This window comes from Oncorhynchus masou, unplaced genomic scaffold (genome assembly GCF_036934945.1).
Source record: "Oncorhynchus masou masou isolate Uvic2021 unplaced genomic scaffold, UVic_Omas_1.1 unplaced_scaffold_6255, whole genome shotgun sequence".
NCBI lineage: Eukaryota > Metazoa > Chordata > Actinopteri > Salmoniformes > Salmonidae > Oncorhynchus > Oncorhynchus masou.
The window spans coordinates 1-18,193 of record NW_027012685.1 but is presented as its reverse complement, the minus strand read 5'-3'; the positions used below and the strand labels follow the sequence as shown (position 1 = coordinate 18,193).

Here is an 18,193-nt window from a genome sequence, read left to right as displayed (position 1 = left end):
TCAACGTTTTGGATGAGATGGGTCCCATTATGCCTGGTAAAAACTAAACACAGCATTCCACAGTAACTGTGTTTATGAAATAAATTAAATAAGTATGTAATTGTTGTGTTAATTTGTTCACTCAGGTTCCCTTTATCTAATATTAGGTTTTGGTTGAAGAGCTGATAACATTCAGTATCAAAAATATGCAAAAGTAGTGAAAATTTGAAAGGGTCAAATACTTTTTCACTGCACTGTAAAACCCTTTGTGTGTGATTCAGGATGAAGAGGATGTCCCAGGAGTGTCCAGCCGGCCAGACTCTCAGTCTGAGGAGAAGAAGATCATCGATCCCAACAGTGGCGAGTTCCCAGAGAAAGTAACCAAGCACATCATCGAGTAGGTCTCCCTTTCATACCCTAACCCTAACCTCTGACCCCTAATCCCTAGCCCATGCACATCATTGAGTAGGTCTCTCTTTCACACCCTAACCTCTGACCCCTAACCCAAACACATCATTGAGTAGGTCTCCTTTTCACACCCTAATTTCTAACCTCTGACCCCTAATCCCTAGCCCATGTACATCATCGAGTAGGTCTCCCTTTCATACCCTACCCTCTGACCCTTAACCCAAGCACATCATCAAATAGGTCTCTCTTTCATACCCTAACCTCTGACCCCTAACCCATTCACATCATCGAGTAGGTCTCCTTTTTCCACCCTAACCTCTGAACTCTAACCCCTAAACCAAGCACATCTTTGAGTAGGTCTCCCTTTCATACCCTAACCTCTGACCCCTAATCCCTAACCCATACACATCATTGAGTAGGTCTCCCTTTCACACCCTAACCTCTGACCCCTAACCCATGCGCATCATTGAGTAGGTCTCCTTTTTCCACCCTAACCTCTGAACTCTAACCCCTAAACCAAGCACATCATCGAGTAGGTCTCCCTTTCATACCCTAACCTCTGACCTCTAATCCCTAACCCATGCACATCATTGAGTAGGTCTCTCTTTCACACCCTAACCTCTGACCCCTAACCCAAACACATCATTGAGTAGGTCTCCTTTTCACACCCTAATTTCTAACCTCTAACCCATGCACATCATCGAGTAAGTCTCCTTTTTACACCCTAACCTCTGAACTCTAACCCCTGAACCAAGTACATCATTAAGTAAGGCTCCCATTCACATGCTAACCCCTTACCCAAACACATCCTTGAGTAGGTCTCCTTTTTACACCCTACCCTCTGAACCCTAACACTTAACCCAAGCACATCATCAAGTAGGTCTCCCTTTCACACCCTAACCTCTGACCCCTAACCCCTAAACCATGTACATCATCGAGTAGGTCTCCCTTTCATGCCCTAACCCTAATCTCTGAGCCTTAACCCAAGCACATCATCGAGTAGGTCTCCCTTTCATACCCTAACCTCTGACCTCTAGCCCCTAAACCATGCACATCATCGTGTAGGTCTCCCTTTCACACCCTAACCTCTGACCTCTAATCCCTAACCCATGCACATCATTGAGTAGGTCTCCCTTTCACACCATAACCTCTGACCCTTAACCCAAGCACATCATCGAGTAGGTCTCCCTTTCACACCCTAACCTCTGACCCTTAACCCAAGCACATCATCAAATAGGTCTCTCTTTCATACCCTAACCTCTGACCCCTAACCCATGCACATCATCGAGTAGGTCTCCTTTTTACACCCTAACCTCTGACCTCTAGCCCCTAAACCATGCACATCATCGTGTAGGTCTCCCTTTCACACCATAACCTCTGACCCTTAACCCAAGCACATCATCGAGTAGGTCTCCCTTTCACACCCTAACCTCTGACCCCTAACCCATGCACATCATTGAGTAGGTCTCTCTTTCACGCCCTAACCTCTGACCCCTAACCCAAACACATCATTGAGTAGGTCTCCTTTTCACACCCTAATTTCTAACCTCTAACCCATGCACATCATCGAGTAAGTCTCCTTTTTACACCCTACCCTCTGAACTCTAAACCCTAAACCAAGCACATCATCGAGTAGGTCTCCCTTTCACACCCTAACTCCTTACCCAAACACATCGAGTAGGTCTCCTTTTCCATCCCTAACCTCTGAGCTTTAACCCCTAACCCAAACACATAATTGAGTAGGTCTCCTTTTCCATCCCTAACGTCTGAACTTTAATCCCTAACCCAAGCACATGATCGAGTAGGTCATTCACACGTTAACCCCTAACCCAAACACATCACCAATTAGGTCTCCTTTTCACACCCTAACCTCTGAACCCTAACCCGTAACCCAAACACATCATCGAGTAGGTCTCCTTTTCACACCCTAACCTCTGAACCCTAACCCGTAACCCAAGCACATCATCGAGTAGGTCTCCCTTTCACACCCTAACATCTGAACCCCTAACCTAAGCACATTATCGAGTAGGCCTCCCTTTCAAACCCTAACCTCTGACCCCTAACCTAAGCACATTATCGAGTAGATCTCTCCTTCAACTCTAACTTTTGAACCCTAACCCCTAACCCATACATATCATCAAGTAGGTCTTCCTTCACACCAGGGTTTCCGAAGTCCAAAAAAAGCCGATAGCGATTAATCGGACGATCTTCTATATATATTTGTAATAATGACAATTACTACCATACTGAATGAACTTTTATTTTAATTTAATGTAATACGTAAATAAAATCAATTTAGTCTCAAAAAAATATTGAAACATGCTCAATTTGGTTTAAATTATGCAAAAACAAAGTGTTGGAGAAGAACGTAAAAGTGCAATATGTTCCATGTAAAAAAAGCTAACGTTTAAGTTCCTTGTTCAGAACATGAGAACATATGAAAGCTGGTGGTTCCTTGTTGACCCGCGCTAACTAGCTAGCCATTTCACTTCGGTTACACCAGCCTAATCTCGGGAGTTGATAGGCTTGAAGTCATAAACAGCGCAATGCTTGAAGCACAGCGAAGAGCTGCTGGCAAACGCAAGAAAGTGCTGTCTTCACTGATATTTTCAACCTCTCCCTGATCCCATATGTAATAAGGCCAGCATCCCTGAGTTGCCTCTTCTGTTGACGTTGAGACGGGTGTTTTGTGGGTACTATTTAATGAAGCTGCCAGTTGAGGACTTGTGAAGCGGCTGTTTCTCAAACTAGACACGACTTGTTCTCAGTTGTGCACCGGGGCCTCCCACTCTTTCTATTCTGGTTAGGGCCAGTTTGCACTGTTCTGTGAAGGGAGTAGTACACAGCGTTGTGCAAGATGTAATAGCCTTCATTTCTCAGAACAAGAATAGACTGACGAATTTCAGAAGAAAGTTCTTTGTTTCTGCCCATGTTGAGCCTGAAATCGAACCCACAAATGCTGATGCTCCAGATACTCAACTAGTCTAAAGAAGGCCAGTTTTATTGCTTCTTTAGTCAGAACAACCGTTTTCAGCTGTGCTAACATAATTGCAAAAGTGTTTTCTAATGATCAATTAGCCTTTTAAAATGATCAACTTGGATTAGCTAACACAATATGCCAGTAGAACACAGGAGTGATGGTTGCAGATAATGGGCCTCTGTATGCCTATGTTGATATTCCATGAAAATCAGCAGTTTGCTGCTACAATAGTCATTTACAACATTAACAATGTCTACACTGTATTTCTGATCACTTTGATGTTATTTTAATGGACAAAAAAGATGATTTTCTTTCAAAAACAAGGACATTTCTAAGTGACCCCAAACATGGTAGTGTACATACTTTGACTTAGACTTAAAGCATTGCGCAACCTCATGGGTAAGCTATAGCCATTGTCTTTCAGCTGAAAGAAAGTGAATTTCCTCTCTTTTGGGCATTAAAATTAGGTCATTAACATATGTTTTATACATCTTAGGTCTGCAAAGCAGGATGTTGATGATGAGTACACGGTGCCAGAGACTGAACTGACCATCTTCCAGCAGTCCTACTACGGTGTGGCTCACGCCATCATTGAGAGGGTCGACAAACAGTCTTCGCTGCTCATCAACGGCATGCTCAAACACTACCAGGTAAACCTAGCTCAAACACTACCAGGTAAACTTAGCTCAAACACTACCAGGTAAACCTAGCTCAAACACTACCAGGTAAACCTAGCTCAAACACTACCAGGTAAACCTAGCTCAAACACTACCAGGTAAACCTAGCTCAAACACTACCAGGTAAACCTAGCTCAAACACTACCAGGTAAACTTAGCTCAAACACTACCAGGTAAACCTAGCTCAAACACTACCAGGTAAACTTAGCTCAAACACTACCAGGTAAATTTAGCTCAAACACTACCAGGTAAACCAAGCTCAAACACTACCAGGTAAACTTAGCTCAAACACTACCAGGTAAATTTAGCTCAAACACTACCAGGTAAACCAAGCTCAAACACTACCAGGTAAACTTAGCTCAAACACTACCAGGTAAACCTAGCTCAAACACTACCAGGTAAACCTAGCTCAAACACTACCAGGTAAACTTAGCTCAAACACTACCAGGTAAATGTAGCTCAAACACTACCAGGTAAACCAAGCTCAAACACTACCAGGTAAACCAAGCTCAAACACTACCAGGTAAACCTAGCTCAAACACTACCAGGTAAACCTAGCTCAAACACTACCAGGTAAACTTAGCTCAAACACTACCAGGTAAATTTCGTTCAAACACTACCAGGTAAACCTAGCTCAAACACTCCCAGGTAAATTTAGCTCAAACACTACCAGGTAAATTTAGCTCAAACACTACCAGGTAAACTTAGCTCAAACACTACCAGGTAAATTTAGCTCAAACACTACCAGGTAAACTTAGCTCAAACACTACCAGGTAAATTTAGCTCAAACACTACCAGGTAAACATTTACATTTAAGTCATTTAGCAGACGCTCTTATCCAGAGCGACTTACAAATTGGTGAATTCACCTTCTGACATCCAGTGGAACAGCCAAACAGTGGAACAGCTCAAACACTACCAGGTAAACCTAGCTCAAACACTACCAGGTAAACCTAGCTCAAACACTACCAGGTAAACCTAGCTCAAACACTACCAGGTAAACCTAGCTGAAATACTACCAGGCTCAAACACTACCAGGTAAACCTAGCTCAAACACTACCAGGTAAATCTAGCTCAAACACTACCAGGCTCAAACACTACCAGGTAAACCTAGCTCAAACACTACCAGGTAAACCTAGCTCAAACACTACCAGGTAAACCTAGCTGAAATACTACCAGCCTCAAACACTACCAGGTTAACCTAGCTCAAACACTACCAGGTAAACCTAGCTCAAACACTACCAGGTAAACCTAGCTGAAATACTACCAGGCTCAAACACTACCAGGTAAACCTAGCTGAAATACTACCAGGCTCAATCACTACCAGGTAAACCTAGCTCAATCACTACCAGGTAAACCAAGCTCAAACACTACCAGGTAAACCTAGCTGAAATACTACCAGGCTCAAACACTACCAGGTAAACCTAGCTCAATCACTACCAGGTAAACCTAGCTCAAACACTACCAGGTAAACCTAGCTCAAACACTACCAGGTAAACCAAGCTCAAACACTACCAGGTAAACCTAGCTCAAACACTACCAGGTAAACCTAGCTGAAATACTACCAGGCTCAATCACTACCAGGTAAACCTAGCTGAAATACTACCAGGCTCAATCACTACCAGGTAAACCTAGCTGAAATACTACCAGGCTCAATCACTACCAGGTAAACCTAGCTCAAACACTACCAGGTAAACCTAGCTCAAACACTACCAGGTAAACCTAGCTGAAATACTACCAGGCTCAATCACTACCAGGTAAACCTAGCTGAAATACTACCAGGCTCAATCACTACCAAGTAAACCTAGCTGAAATACTACCAGGCTCAATCACTACCAGGTAAACCTAGCTGAAATACTACCAGGCTCAATCACTACCAGGTAAACCTAGCTCAAACACTACCAGGTAAACCTAGCTCAAACACTACCAGGTAAACCTAGCTGAAATACTACCAGGCTCAAACACTACCAGGTAAACCTAGCTCAAACACGACACTATGTTGATAATGGGCCTACGAGATATTCCATAAAAAATCAGCACGTGTTTCCAGCTATAATAGTCATTTACAACATTAACAATGTCTACACTGTATTTCTGATCAATTTGATGTTATTTTAATGGCAAACATGTGCTTTTCAAATCAAAGTTTATTCGTCACGTGCGCCGAATACAGTGAAATGCTTATTTACAGGCTCGAACCAAAAGTGCAAAAAAAATGTGTTAGGTGAACAATAGGTAAGTAAAGAAATAAAACAACAGTAAAAAGACAGGCTATTGTCATGACTCCCACCGAAGGTGGCTCCCCTGCCTGTTCAGGCGGCGGTCGTCGGTCTACTCGCCGCCACCGATCCCCTTTTCTGTTTGTTTGGTCTTATTGGTTGCACCTGTCTCTTATTTTGTTTTTTGATTTAGTCTATTTAAGCCTGTTTTTTTGCGGGCTTGTTTTCTGTTAGTCATGTTGTGCGTGTAGTGTTCCTGTCCGTTTGTGCCCTGTGTTGGGTAAGACATTTTGATCATTTTCGCCTGTTGTTTTGGGCGTTAGCATTTGGAAGCCGAAATAAAGTCCGGTTTTCCCAGTATCCTCTGCTCTCTGTGTTTGACTCCGCACCCACCACTCTAGGCGTTGTGGCAGCTATATACAGTAGAGAGGCTATATACAGTAGAGGGGCTATAAAAGTAGAGGGGCTATGTACAGTAGAGGGGCTATGTACAGTAGAGGGGCTATGTACAGTAGAGGGGCTATGTACAGTAGAGGGGCTATAAAAGTAGCGAGGCTATATACAGTAGAGGCTATATAGGGTAGAGAGGCTATAAAAGTAGCGAGGCTATATACAGTAGAGGAGCTATATACAGTAGAGGCTATATAGGGTAGAGAGGCTATAAAAGTAGCGAGGCTATATACAGTAGAGGGGCTATATACAGTAGAGGGGCTATATACAGTAGAGAGGCTATATACAGTAGAGAGGCTATATACAGTAGAGAGGCTATATACAGTAGAGGGGCTATATACAGTAGAGAGGCTATATACAGTAGAGAGGCTATATACAGTAGAGAGGCTATAAAAGTAGCGAGGCTATATACAGACACTGGTTGGTCAGGCTGATTTCCGACCTTGAATATGTGGACACCTATAAGTACCTAGGTGTCTGGCTAGACTGCAAACTCTCCTTCCAGACCCATATCAAACATCTCCAATCGAAAATCAAATCAAGAGTCGGCTTTCTATTCCGTAACAAAGCCTCCTTCACTCACGCTGCCAAGCTTACCCTAGTAAAACTGACTATCCTACCGATCCTCGACTTCGGCGATGTCATCTACAAAATTGCTTCCAACACTCTTCTCAGCAAACTGGATGCAGTTTATCACAGTGCCATCCGTTTTGTCACTAAAGCACCTTGTACTACCCACCACTGCGACTTGTATGCTCTAGTCGGCTGGCCCTCGCTACATATTCGTCGCAAGACCCACTGGCTCCAGGTCGTCTACAACGCCATGCTAGGTAAAGCTCCGCCTTATCTCAGTTCACTGGTCACGATGGCAACACCCATCCCAGCACGCGCTCCAGCAGGTGTATCTCAACGATCATCCCTAAAGCCAACACCTCATTCGGCCGCCTTTCGTTCCAGTACTCTGCTGCCTGTGACTGGAACGAATTGCAAAAATCGCTGAAGTTGGAGACCTTTATCTCCCTCACCAACTTCAAACATCAGCTATCTGAGCAGCTAACCGATCGCTGCAGCTGTACATAATCTATTGGTAAATAGCCCACCCATTTCACCTACCTCATCCCCACAGTTTTTATTTATTTACTTTTCTGCTTTTGCACACCAATATCTCTACCTGTACATGATCATTTATCAATCCAGTGTTAATCTGCAATATTGTAATTATTCGCCTACTTCCTCATGCCTTTTGCACACATTGTATATAGACCCCTTTTTTCTTCTACTGTGTTATTGACTTGTTAATTGTTTACTCCATGTGTAACTCTGTGTTGTCTGTTCACACTGCTATGCTTTATCTTGGCCAGGTCGCAGTTGTAAATGAGAACTTGTTCTCAACTAGCCTACCTGGTTAAATAAAGGTGAAATAAAAATAAAATAAATTGAGGTAGTATGTACATGTTGATATGGTTAATGTGACTACACATATATGATGAATAGAGAGTAGCAGTAGCGTAAAAGAGGGGTAGGTGGGTGGTGGGCGGGACACAATGCAATGCAGATCAAATCAAATCAAAGATGGCCCGGTTAGCCAATTTTTAATTTTTTATTTTTTATTTCACCTTTATTTAACCAGGTAGGCTAGTTGAGAACACCTTTATTTAACCAGGTAGGCTAGTTGAGAACAAGTTCTCATTTACAACTGCGACCTGGCCAAGATAAAGCATAGCAGTGTGAACAGACAACACAGAGTTACACATGGAGTAAACAATTAACAAGTCAATAACACAGTAGAAGAAAAAAGGGGAGTCTATATACAATGTGTGCAAAAGGCATGAGGAGGTAGGCGAATAATTACAATATTGCAGATTAACACTGGATTGATAAATGATCATGTACAGGTAGAGATATGTGCGGGAGCACTGGTTGGTCGGCTCAATAGAGGTAGTATGTACATGAATGTACAGTTAAAGTGACTATGCATATATGATAAACAGAGAGTCGCAGCAGCGTAGAAAGAGGGGTTGGGGTGGCACACAATGCAAATAGTCCGGGTAGCCATTTAGTGCTTTTCTTTCAAAAACAAGGACATCTCTAAGTGACCCCAAACTTTTGAACGGTATTGTACATATAGGTAGAGTTGTTAAAGTGACTATGCATAGATGATAACAGAGAGTAGCAGTATTGTAAAAGAGAGGGGGGTAATGCAAATAGTCCGGGTAGCCGTTTGATTAGATCTTCAGGAGTCTTATAGCTTGGGGGTAGAAGCTGTTTAAAAGCCTTTTGGTCCTAGAGTTGGCGCTCCGGTACCGCTTGCTGTGCGGTTGCAGATGGAGTCTATGACTAGGGTGGCAATTGACAAAGAAAAAAAGACAATCGTTGACAATTTTTAGGGCCTTCCTCTGACACCGCCTGGTATAGAGGTCCTGGATGGCAGGAAGCTTGGCCGTGCGCACTACCCTCTGTAGTGCCTTACGATTGGAGGCCGGGCAGTTGCCATACCAGACTGTTATGCAACCAATCAGGATGCTCTCGATGGTGCAACTGTAGAACCTTTTGAGGATCTGAGTACCCATGCCAAATCAGCAGCACCCTGATCCGTCCTGTATAGTACTGAGCAAGACGGAGAACCTGACTGTGTCTGTGTCTCTGCTTACTACTGCCAGAGTAGCAGCACCCTGATCCGTCCTGTATAGTACTGAGCAAGACAGGGAACCTGACTGTGTCTGTGTCTCTGCTTACTACTGCCAGAGTAGCAGCACCCTGATCCGTCCTGTATAGTACTGAGCAAGACAGGGAACCTGACTGTGTCTGTGTCTCTGCTTACTACTGCCAGAGTAGCAGCACCCTGATCCGTCCTGTATAGTACTGAGCAAGACAGGAACCTGACTGTGTCTGTGTCTCTGCTTACTACTGCCAGAGTAGCAGCACCCTGATCCGTCCTGTATAGTACTGAGCAAGACAGGGAACCTGACTGTGTCTGTGTCTCTGCTTACTACTGCCAGAGTAGCAGCACCCTGATCCGTCCTGTATAGTACTGAGCAAGACGGAGAACCTGACTGTGTCTGTGTCTCTGCTTACTACTGCCAGAGTAGCAGCACCCTGATCCGTCCTGTATAGTACTGAGCAAGACAGGGAACCTGACTGTGTCTGTGTCTCTGCTTACTACTGCCAGAGTAGCAGCACCCTGATCCGTCCTGTATAGTACTGAGCAAGACAGGGAACCTGACTGTGTCTGTGTCTCTGCTTACTACTGCCAGAGTAGCAGCACCCTGATCCGTCCTGTATAGTACTGAGCAAGACAGGAACCTGACTGTGTCTGTGTCTCTGCTTACTACTGCCAGAGTAGCAGCACCCTGATCCGTCCTGTATAGTACTGAGCAAGACAGGGAACCTGACTGTGTCTGTGTCTCTGCTTACTACTGCCAGAGTAGCAGCACCCTGATCCGTCCTGTATAGTACTGAGCAAGACAGGGAACCTGACTGTGTCTGTGTCTCTGCTTACTACTGCCAGAGTAGCAGCACCCTGATCCGTCCTGTATAGTACTGAGCAAGACAGGGAACCTGACTGTGTCTGTGTCTCTGCTTACTACTGCCAGAGTAGCAGCACCCTGATCCGTCCTGTATAGTACTGAGCAAGACAGGGAACCTGACTGTGTCTGTGTCTCTGCTTACTACTGCCAGAGTAGCAGCACCCTGATCCGTCCTGTATAGTACTGAGCAAGACAGGAACCTGACTGTGTCTGTGTCTCTGCTTACTACTGCCAGAGTAGCAGCACCCTGATCCGTCCTGTATAGTACTGAGCAAGACAGGGAACCTGACTGTGTCTGTGTCTCTGCTTACTACTGCCAGAGTAGCAGCACCCTGATCCGTCCTGTATAGTACTGAGCAAGACAGGGAACCTGACCCACAGCAAACAACACATATATTTCTCTGTTCCTCCTGAGGTCAATGGACTGCAGTGGAATTTAGTTTGTGTGTGTCTCAAATGACTTTCCTCTCTGGGTTTCAGGTGCAGGGTCTGGAGTGGAGGGTGTCTCTGTTAACCTCTTCTTCTCTCTGGGTTTCAGGTGCAGGGTCTGGAGTGGAGGGTGTCTCTGTTAACCTCTTCTTCTCTCTGGGTTTCAGGTACAGGGTCTGGAGTGGAGGGTGTCTCTGTTAGCCTCTTCTTCTCTCTGGGTTACAGGTGCAGGGTCTGGAGTGGAGGGTGTCTCTGTTAACCTCTTCTTTCTCTGGGTTTCAGGTACAGGGTCTGGAGTGGAGGGTGTCTCTGTTAGCCTCTTCTTCTCTCTGGGTTTCAGGTGCAGGGTCTGGAGTGGAGGGTGTCTCTGTTAGCCTCTTCTTCTCTCTGGGTTACAGGTGCAGGGTCTGAGTGGAGGGTGTCTCTGTTAACCTCTTCTTCTCTCTGGGTTACAGGTGCAGGGTCTGGAGTGGAGGGTGTCTCTGTTAACCCTTTCTTCTCTCTGGGTTACAGGTGCAGGGTCTGGAGTGGAGGGTGTCTCTGTTAACCTCTTCTTCTCTCTGGGTTTCAGGCAGGGTCTGGAGTGGAGGGTGTCTCTGTTAACCTCTTCTCTCTGGGTTACAGGTGCAGGGTCTGGAGTGGAGGGTGTCTTTGTTAACCTCTTCTTCTCTCTGGGTTACAGGTGCAGGGTCTGGAGTGGAGGGTGTCTCTGTTAACCTCTTCTTCTCTCTGGGTTTCAGGTGCAGGGTCTGGAGTGGATGGTGTCTCTGTTAACCTCTTCTTCTCTCTGGGTTTCAGGTACAGGGTCTGGAGTGGATGGTGTCTCTGTTAACCTCTTCTTCTCTCTGGGTTACAGGTGCAGGGTCTGGAGTGGAGGGTGTCTCTGTTAGCCTCTTCTTCTCTCTGGGTTTCAGGTACAGGGTCTGGAGTGGATGGTGTCTCTGTTAACCTCTTCTTCTCTCTGGGTTACAGGTGCAGGGTCTGGAGTGGAGGGTGTCTCTGTTAACCTCTTCTTCTCTCTGGGTTACAGGTGCAGGGTCTGGAGTGGAGGGTGTCTCTGTTAACCTCTTCTTCTCTCTGGGTTACAGGTGCAGGGTCTGGAGTGGATGGTGTCTCTGTTAGCCTCTTCTTCTCTCTGGGTTTCAGGTACAGGGTCTGGAGTGGATGGTGTCTCTGTTAACCTCTTCTTCTCTCTGGGTTACAGGTGCAGGGTCTGGAGTGGAGGGTGTCTCTGTTAACCTCTTCTTCTCTCTGGGTTACAGGTGCAGGGTCTGGAGTGGAGGGTGTCTCTGTTAACCTCTTCTTCTCTCTGGGTTTCAGGTGCAGGGTCTGGAGTGGATGGTGTCTCTGTTAACCTCTTCTTCTCTCTATGTTTCAGGTACAGGGTCTGGAGTGGATGGTGTCTCTCTTAACCTCTTCTTCTCTCTGGGTTTCAGGTGCAGGGTCTGGAGTGGAGGGTGTCTCTGTTAACCTCTTCTTCTCTCTATGTTTCAGGTACAGGGTCTGGAGTGGATGGTGTCTCTCTTAACCTCTTCTTCTCTCTATGTTTCAGGTGCAGGGTCTGGAGTGGAGGGTGTCTCTGTTAGCCTCTTCTTCTCTCTATGTTTCAGGTGCAGGGTCTGGAGTGGAGGGTGTCTCTGTTAACCTCTTCTTCTCTCTATGTTTCAGGTGCAGGGTCTGGAGTGGAGGGTGTCTCTGTTAACCTCTTCTTCTCTCTGGGTTACAGGTGCAGGGTCTGGAGTGGATGGTGTCTCTGTTAGCCTCTTCTTCTCTCTACGTTTCAGGTACAGGGTCTGGAGTGGATGGTGTCTCTGTTAACCTCTTCTTCTCTCTGGGTTACAGGTGCAGGGTCTGGAGTGGAGGGTGTCTCTGTTAACGGGTCTTGTGTGGCTCAGTCGGTAGAGCATGGCGCTTGCAACGCCAAGCGTCGTGGGTTCGATTCCCGCTGGGGCCACCCATATGTAAAAAGTAGTGGCCCCAGCCGACTTGTAAGTCGCTTTGGACAAAAGCGTCTGCTAAATGGGATTTATTATTATTATTTATTAACCTCTTCTTCTCTCTGGGTTACAGATGCAGGGTCTGGAGTGGAGGGTGTCTCTGTTAACCTCTTCTTCTCTCTATGTTTCAGGTACAGGGTCTGGAGTGGATGGTGTCTCTCTTAACCTCTTCTTCTCTCTGGGTTACAGGTGCAGGGTCTGGAGTGGATGGTGTCTCTGTTAGCCTCTTCTTCTCTCTGGGTTACAGGTGCAGGGTCTGGAGTGGAGGGTGTCTCTGTTAACTTCTTCTTCTCTCTATGTTTTAGGTGCAGGGTCTAGAGTGGATGGTGTCTCTGTTAGCCTCTTCTTCTCTCTGGGTTACAGGTGCAGGGTCTGGAGTGGATGGTGTCTCTGTTAGCCTCTTCTTCTCTCTGGGTTACAGGTGCAGGGTCTGGAGTGGAGGGTGTCTCTGTTAACTTCTTCTTCTCTCTATGTTTTAGGTGCAGGGTCTGGAGTGGATGGTGTCTCTGTACAACAACAATCTGAATGGTATCCTGGCTGATGAGATGGGGCTGGGCAAGACCATCCAGACCATCGCCCTCATTACATACCTCATGGAACACAAGAGACTCAACGGACCCTACCTCATCATCGTTCCACTATCGTATGTTTCCTCCTTATTATAACCCTGCCCACTAACCCCTGACCCTACCTCACCATCATTCCACTATCATATGTTTCCTCCTTATTATAACCCTGCCCACTAACCCCTGACCCTACCTCACCATCATTCCACCATCATATGTTACCTCCCTGCTTGTTTCATGGGTCTCAGCTAAAGAAGAACATTGCTTTTATATTACAAACAGTTTTATCATCAGTCTGTTTACTAAAACTAGTCATGGCTCTTAAAGTCCCAGTGCATTCAAAAATGTGATTTTTCTGTGTTTTATATATATTTCCACACTGAAGTTGGAATAATACTGTGAAATTGTGAAAAGTTCCGTTTTAGTGTTAGGTAATTTTTTGTGTTTGATGGCTCCATCCCTCAACCCACCAGCAGAGTAGACCACGTTAGCTGTGTCTTTCGTCTTATTGTTTAATAGGATCCCCATTAGCTGTTGCAGTACCTACTCTTCCTGGGGTCCACACAAAGCATGAAGCATGACATAATACAGAACAGTAATAGACAAGAAGAGCTCAAGGAAAGAACTACTTAAATTGTAAAACAATATGAATATAACTAAAAGGTTCTGTACTGACTCAATACATAGAAAGAAAACACAGAGGCCTATTAAAACAAAAATACCTGATTTATGGCCTCCTGAGTAGTGGAGGGGTCTAAGGCACTGCATTGCAGGGTTTAGGCGTCACTACATTTGTGGTGTGTGACGTAATATGAAGGACCCGTCAAGCCAGCCTATTACATATAATGTAAACTCTAATTTCAAATTAAACCAAATATTTTGCACTGAAACGACACTGTTTCAATGTAATTTTCAGCCAATTTACAAGCAAATACTTTATAAATTAATTGGGGGATCAATGTAATAGTCCGGTGGCCATTTGATTAATTGTCCAGCAGTCTAATGACTTGGGGGTGGAAGCTGTTAACCTCCCTTGGGTAGGGGGCAGTATTTTCACGTCCGTATGAAAAGCGGGCCCAAAGTAAACTGCCTGTTACTCAGGACCAGAAGCTAGGATATGCATATAATAGATTTGGTAGATTTGGATAGAGAACACTCTAAAGTTTCCAAAACTGTTAAAATAATGTCTGTGAGTATAACAGAACCAATATGGCAGGCGAAACCCAAGGACAAACCATCCCCCCAAAAATAAAATTCAGCCTACAATTATTTTCAATGGCTGTCACTCCCAGATTGCAGTTCCTAGGGCTTCCACTAGATGTCAACAGTCTTAAGAAAGAGTTTCAGGCTTGTTGTTGGAAAAATGAGCCAGAATTTGTAGTTTTTCTAGGTGGCTCCCATTTTGACTGTAGTGTTTCCAAGCGCGTGGAAGAGAGCGCGTTCTTTGGTATTTTTCTCCGGTAAAGACAATAACGATTCTCCGTCTTAAATTGTATCGTTTATTTACGTACTAGGGTACCTAAGGTTTGATTATAAACGTTGTTTGACTTGTTTGGATAAGTTTATTAGTAACGTTTGAGATTCATTTTGTATGCATTTTGATGGAGGAAAACTGGGTGGATTATTGACTGAAGCGGCACCAGCTAAACTGAGTTTTTATGGATATAAAGAAGGACATTATCAAACAAAAGGACCATTTGTGAGGTAACTGGGACCTTTGTTATTGCTATTTCTAACTTTCGTGTCGCACCTGCCTGGTTGAAATATGTTTTTCATGGTTTTGTAGGCGGGGAGCTGTCCTCAGATAATCGCATGGGGTGCTTTCGCCGTAAAGCCTTTTTGAAATCTGACACAGCGGCTGGATTAACAAGAAGTTAAGCTTTATTTTGATCTATTACACTTGTGATTTTATGAAAGTTAAATATTTATAATTCTATAGTTTGAATTTTGCACTCTGCAATTTCACCGGATGCTGGCCAGGTGGGACGCTACCTGCCTTTTGGTTCTGCATGCCATGCGGTAGCAGATAAAACAGTCTATGACTGGGGTGGCTGGAGTCTCTGACAATGTTATGGGCTTTCCTCTGACACCGACAATTATATAGGTGCTGGATGGCAGGAAGCTTGGCCCCAGTGATGTACTGGGCTGTACGCACTACCCTCTGTCGCGCCTTACGGTCAGATGCTGAATAGTTGCCGTACCAGGCGGTGATGCACCGGTCAGGATGCTCTCGATGGTGCAGCTGTAGAACTTTTTGAGGATCTGTCCTTCTCTCAGCACATATCAAAGCTGCAGGCTAAGGTTAAATCTTAACTTGGTTTCCTCCATCGTAATTGCTCCTCTTTCACCACAGCTGCCAACTAACCCTGTTTCAGATGAAAATCCTACCCAGCGATGTAATTTATAGATCTGCAGGTAAGGGTGGTGTCGAGCGGCTGGCTGTTCTTTACCATCGGCCATCAGATTTGCCACCAACGCTCCTTATAGGACACAAACGCAGCACTGTTTGATTCCCCTCATGTAAAACAACAGAACTAGTAGAGAGTAGACGAGTCAGTCCGCAGCTCCGTTTGATTCCCCTCATGTAAAACAACAGAACTAGTAGAGAGTAGACGAGTCAGTCCGCAGCACCGTTTGATTCCCCTCATGTAAAACAACAGAACTAGTAGAGAGTAGACGAGTCAGTCCGCAGCTCCGTTTGATTCCCCTCATGTAAAACAACAGAACTAGTAGAGAGTAGACGAGTCAGTCCGCAGCACCGTTTGATTCCCCTCATGTAAAACAACAGAACTAGTAGAGAGTAGACGAGTCAGTCCGCAGCGCCGTTTGATTCCCCTCATGTAAAACAACAGAACTAGTAGAGAGTAGACGAGTCAGTCCGCAGCACCGTTTGATTCCCTTCATGTAAAACAACAGAACTAGTAGAGAGTAGACGAGGCACTCCGCAGCACCATTTGATTCCCCTCATGTAAAACAACAGAACTAGTAGAGAGTAGACGAGGCAGTCCGCAGCACCGTTTGATTCCCCTCATGTAAAACAACAGAACTAGTAGAGAGTAGACGAGGCAGTCCGCAGCACCGTTTGATTCCCCTCATGTAAAACAACAGAACTAGTAGAGAGTAGACGAGTCAGTCCGCAGCACCGTTTGATTCCCTCATGTAAAACAACAGAACTAGTAGAGAGTAGACGAGTCAGTCCGCAGCACCGTTTGATTCCCCCTCATGTAAAACAACAGAACTAGTAGAGAGTAGACGAGTCAGTCCGCAGCACCGTTTGATTCCCCTCATGTAAAACAACAGAACTAGTAGAGAGTAGACGAGTCAGTCCGCAGCACCGTTTGATTCCCTTCATGTAAAACAACAGAACTAGTAGAGAGTAGACGAGTCAGTCCGCAGCACCGTTTGATTCCCTCATGTAAAACAACAGAACTAGTAGAGAGTAGACGAGTCAGTCCGCAGCACCGTTTGATTCCCCTCATGTAAAACAACAGAACTAGTAGAGAGTAGACGAGTCAGTCCGCAGCACCGTTTGATTCCCTCATGTAAAACAACAGAACTAGTAGAGAGTAGACGAGTCAGTCCGCAGCACCGTTTGATTCCCCTCATGAAAAACAACAGAACTAGTAGAGAGTAGACGAGTCAGTCCGCAGCACCGTTTGATTCCCCTCATGTAAAACAACAGAACTAGTAGAGAGTAGACGAGTCAGTCCGCAGCACCGTTTGATTCCCCTCATGTAAAACAACAGAACTAGTAGAGAGTAGACGAGTCAGTCCGCAGCACCGTTTGATTCCCCTCATGTAAAACAACAGAACTAGTAGAGAGTAGACGAGTCAGTCCGCAGCACTGTTTGTCATTTCTTTAACAGTGTCCCTGGGGGGATTTTCAAACTTTCAGTAAACAATTTAAAAGTGGATTACACACTGCAGTACTGTCTATGGATGTTATGCTTTCTGTCACCTCTGTTTAGGCAATGTCCTGTTTCTTCAGTTCACTGTGGTGTTGTGTGAGGAGAATGTTGATTATGTAGATTAGTGTGATGTGTTTCTTCAATCTTTAAGTTTATAACATCCCAGGCTAAGTTGTTCCTACATTTCAGAGTGTCTCTGATCTCTCTGTCCTCCAGGACTCTGTCCAACTGGGTCTATGAGCTGGATAAATGGTCTCCGTCTGTTGTGAAGATTTCCTACAAGGTGAGAGTCATAATGTTCCTTTTCATCCGTCCTTTCTTCTTCCCACCACGGGTAGCGTCTCTCTGGGTGCATCCTAAGGATATTCCACCTGAAGTGTGCACTGTTCATTAGTCCCAGAAATATAAATGCACTGGATTGGTGGAGGCAATAGCAGTTAACACACTTTTCCCAGGCAGTCATTGAAAATAAGAATTTGTTCTAAACTGACTTGCCGAGTTAAATAAATATAAAAAAAATGTCTATTAAATTAAAATGATATTAAAATGTCTGACTCTCCTGTGTTACAGGGGACCCCTGCTATGAGACGAGGCCTGGGGCTCAGCTCCGCAGCGGGAAGTTCAATGTCCTCCTCACCACCTACGAGTACATAATTAAGGACAAACAGATCCTGGCCAAGGTATCCATTCCTTCTCTCCCTCACACCTCCTTCCTTCACTTTCCTCTCTACCCTCCCCTAAGGTAAGACAGAAATACAGGGTCAGGTCCTCCCCCTAACCCTCTACATGTTACTCTACAGCAGTGTCACAGCTGGGTCAGGTCCTCCTCCTCCCCTAACCCTCTACATGTTACTCTACAGCAGGGTCAGGTCCTCCTCCCCTAACCCTCTACATGTTACTCTACAGCAGGGTCAGGTCCTCCTCCCTAACCCCTCTACATGTTACTCTACAGCAGGGTCAGGTCCTCCTCCCTAACCCTCTACACAGCAGGGTCAGGTCCCCTTCCTCCTCCCTAACCCTCTACATGTTACTCTACAGCAGGGTCAGGTCCTCC

General features: G+C 45.2%; 1 protein-coding gene across 1 annotated transcript; it reads left to right on the top strand.

The window, feature by feature from the left end:
- Positions 1 to 260: 260 nt before the first annotated feature.
- Positions 261 to 17,813, top strand: LOC135536478 (probable global transcription activator SNF2L2; the record flags this gene model as incomplete). The annotated part of the gene is made up of 5 exons (XM_064962815.1): positions 261 to 376; positions 3,864 to 4,017; positions 13,145 to 13,308; positions 17,356 to 17,422; positions 17,710 to 17,813. Coding segments are annotated over 5 exons (585 nt in total), but the record flags the coding sequence as incomplete, so codon positions are not given.
- Between the last annotated feature and the right edge of the window lie 380 nt (positions 17,814 to 18,193).